The 802-nt window shown below is 35.0% G+C and overlaps 1 protein-coding gene across 1 annotated transcript in view; it reads left to right on the forward strand.

Annotated features, from left to right (window-relative positions):
• Positions 1-802, forward strand: part of mpdz (multiple PDZ domain crumbs cell polarity complex component) — a gene marked incomplete in the record, with an annotated part of 77,493 nt that overhangs the window by 52,927 nt on the left and 23,764 nt on the right. The window contains 1 exon segment of the mRNA XM_014004314.1: positions 716-784. Coding sequence (XP_013859768.1) covers positions 716-784 — 69 coding nt within the window.

Here is an 802-nt window from a genome sequence, read left to right on the forward strand (position 1 = left end):
TATATATATAATGCAGAAATGCAAAACTATTTTTGCTTGTTGTTTTAATTTAAGTTGAAAATAATTGACAGTGAAATGTAAAGAATACACAGAGACACATCAAACTAAACATAACAGGGGTTATGGTGCCATGGAAATATTTCTAAAAATAAAAGGTATTACTGTACGTATTTTAAATTCAAATTAAAAAATACTTTATTGATCCCAGAGGGAAATTAGGTAATAATAGGTATTCATTTGTGTGTTATTGAGCAGTTCATGCCTTTTTATTTGAATATTTTACTTGACAAACTCAGCATAGATGTGGACCAACACTTCAAAATGAATAAACATAACCAACAGCTCTTCCATGGACTTTGCCATTGTTGATCCATTTTTTAGTCACTTTTAACCCTTTCTATTGGAAAACAAACTCTCATGGTAGTTGGCAGCTATTCACAAATTTTTAGGACTTGTCAACCATGGATATGGAGACTTTTTGTTTCATACTTCCTGACTTTGCACCGAATACCTTTAAGGTCTACAGTGTGAAGAGGAATCATTTGAAGTGAAGTTTAGCTTTAGTGCCTTSGCTGACAGCAGCACCGTGATCTAATATCTTTCACTATGTGGTGACGTTAGAGTTGATAAATGTGTGTCATAAAATAATTTGAAAGTCCTTTTCTACACTATCTGCTCCGGAGTAGAGTGATTTACTTTCTTGTCTGTCTTGAAGCAACAGCCATCGATATCGGAGTCGAACGAGGAGCGAGCTGCTGCCATGACGAAGGAGATCAAGGACAAGGTTGGCGTTTCTACTTTT

This window comes from Austrofundulus limnaeus, unplaced genomic scaffold (assembly GCF_001266775.1).
Source record: "Austrofundulus limnaeus strain Quisiro unplaced genomic scaffold, Austrofundulus_limnaeus-1.0 Scaffold23, whole genome shotgun sequence".
In the NCBI taxonomy this organism is placed as follows: Eukaryota; Metazoa; Chordata; class Actinopteri; order Cyprinodontiformes; family Rivulidae; genus Austrofundulus; species Austrofundulus limnaeus.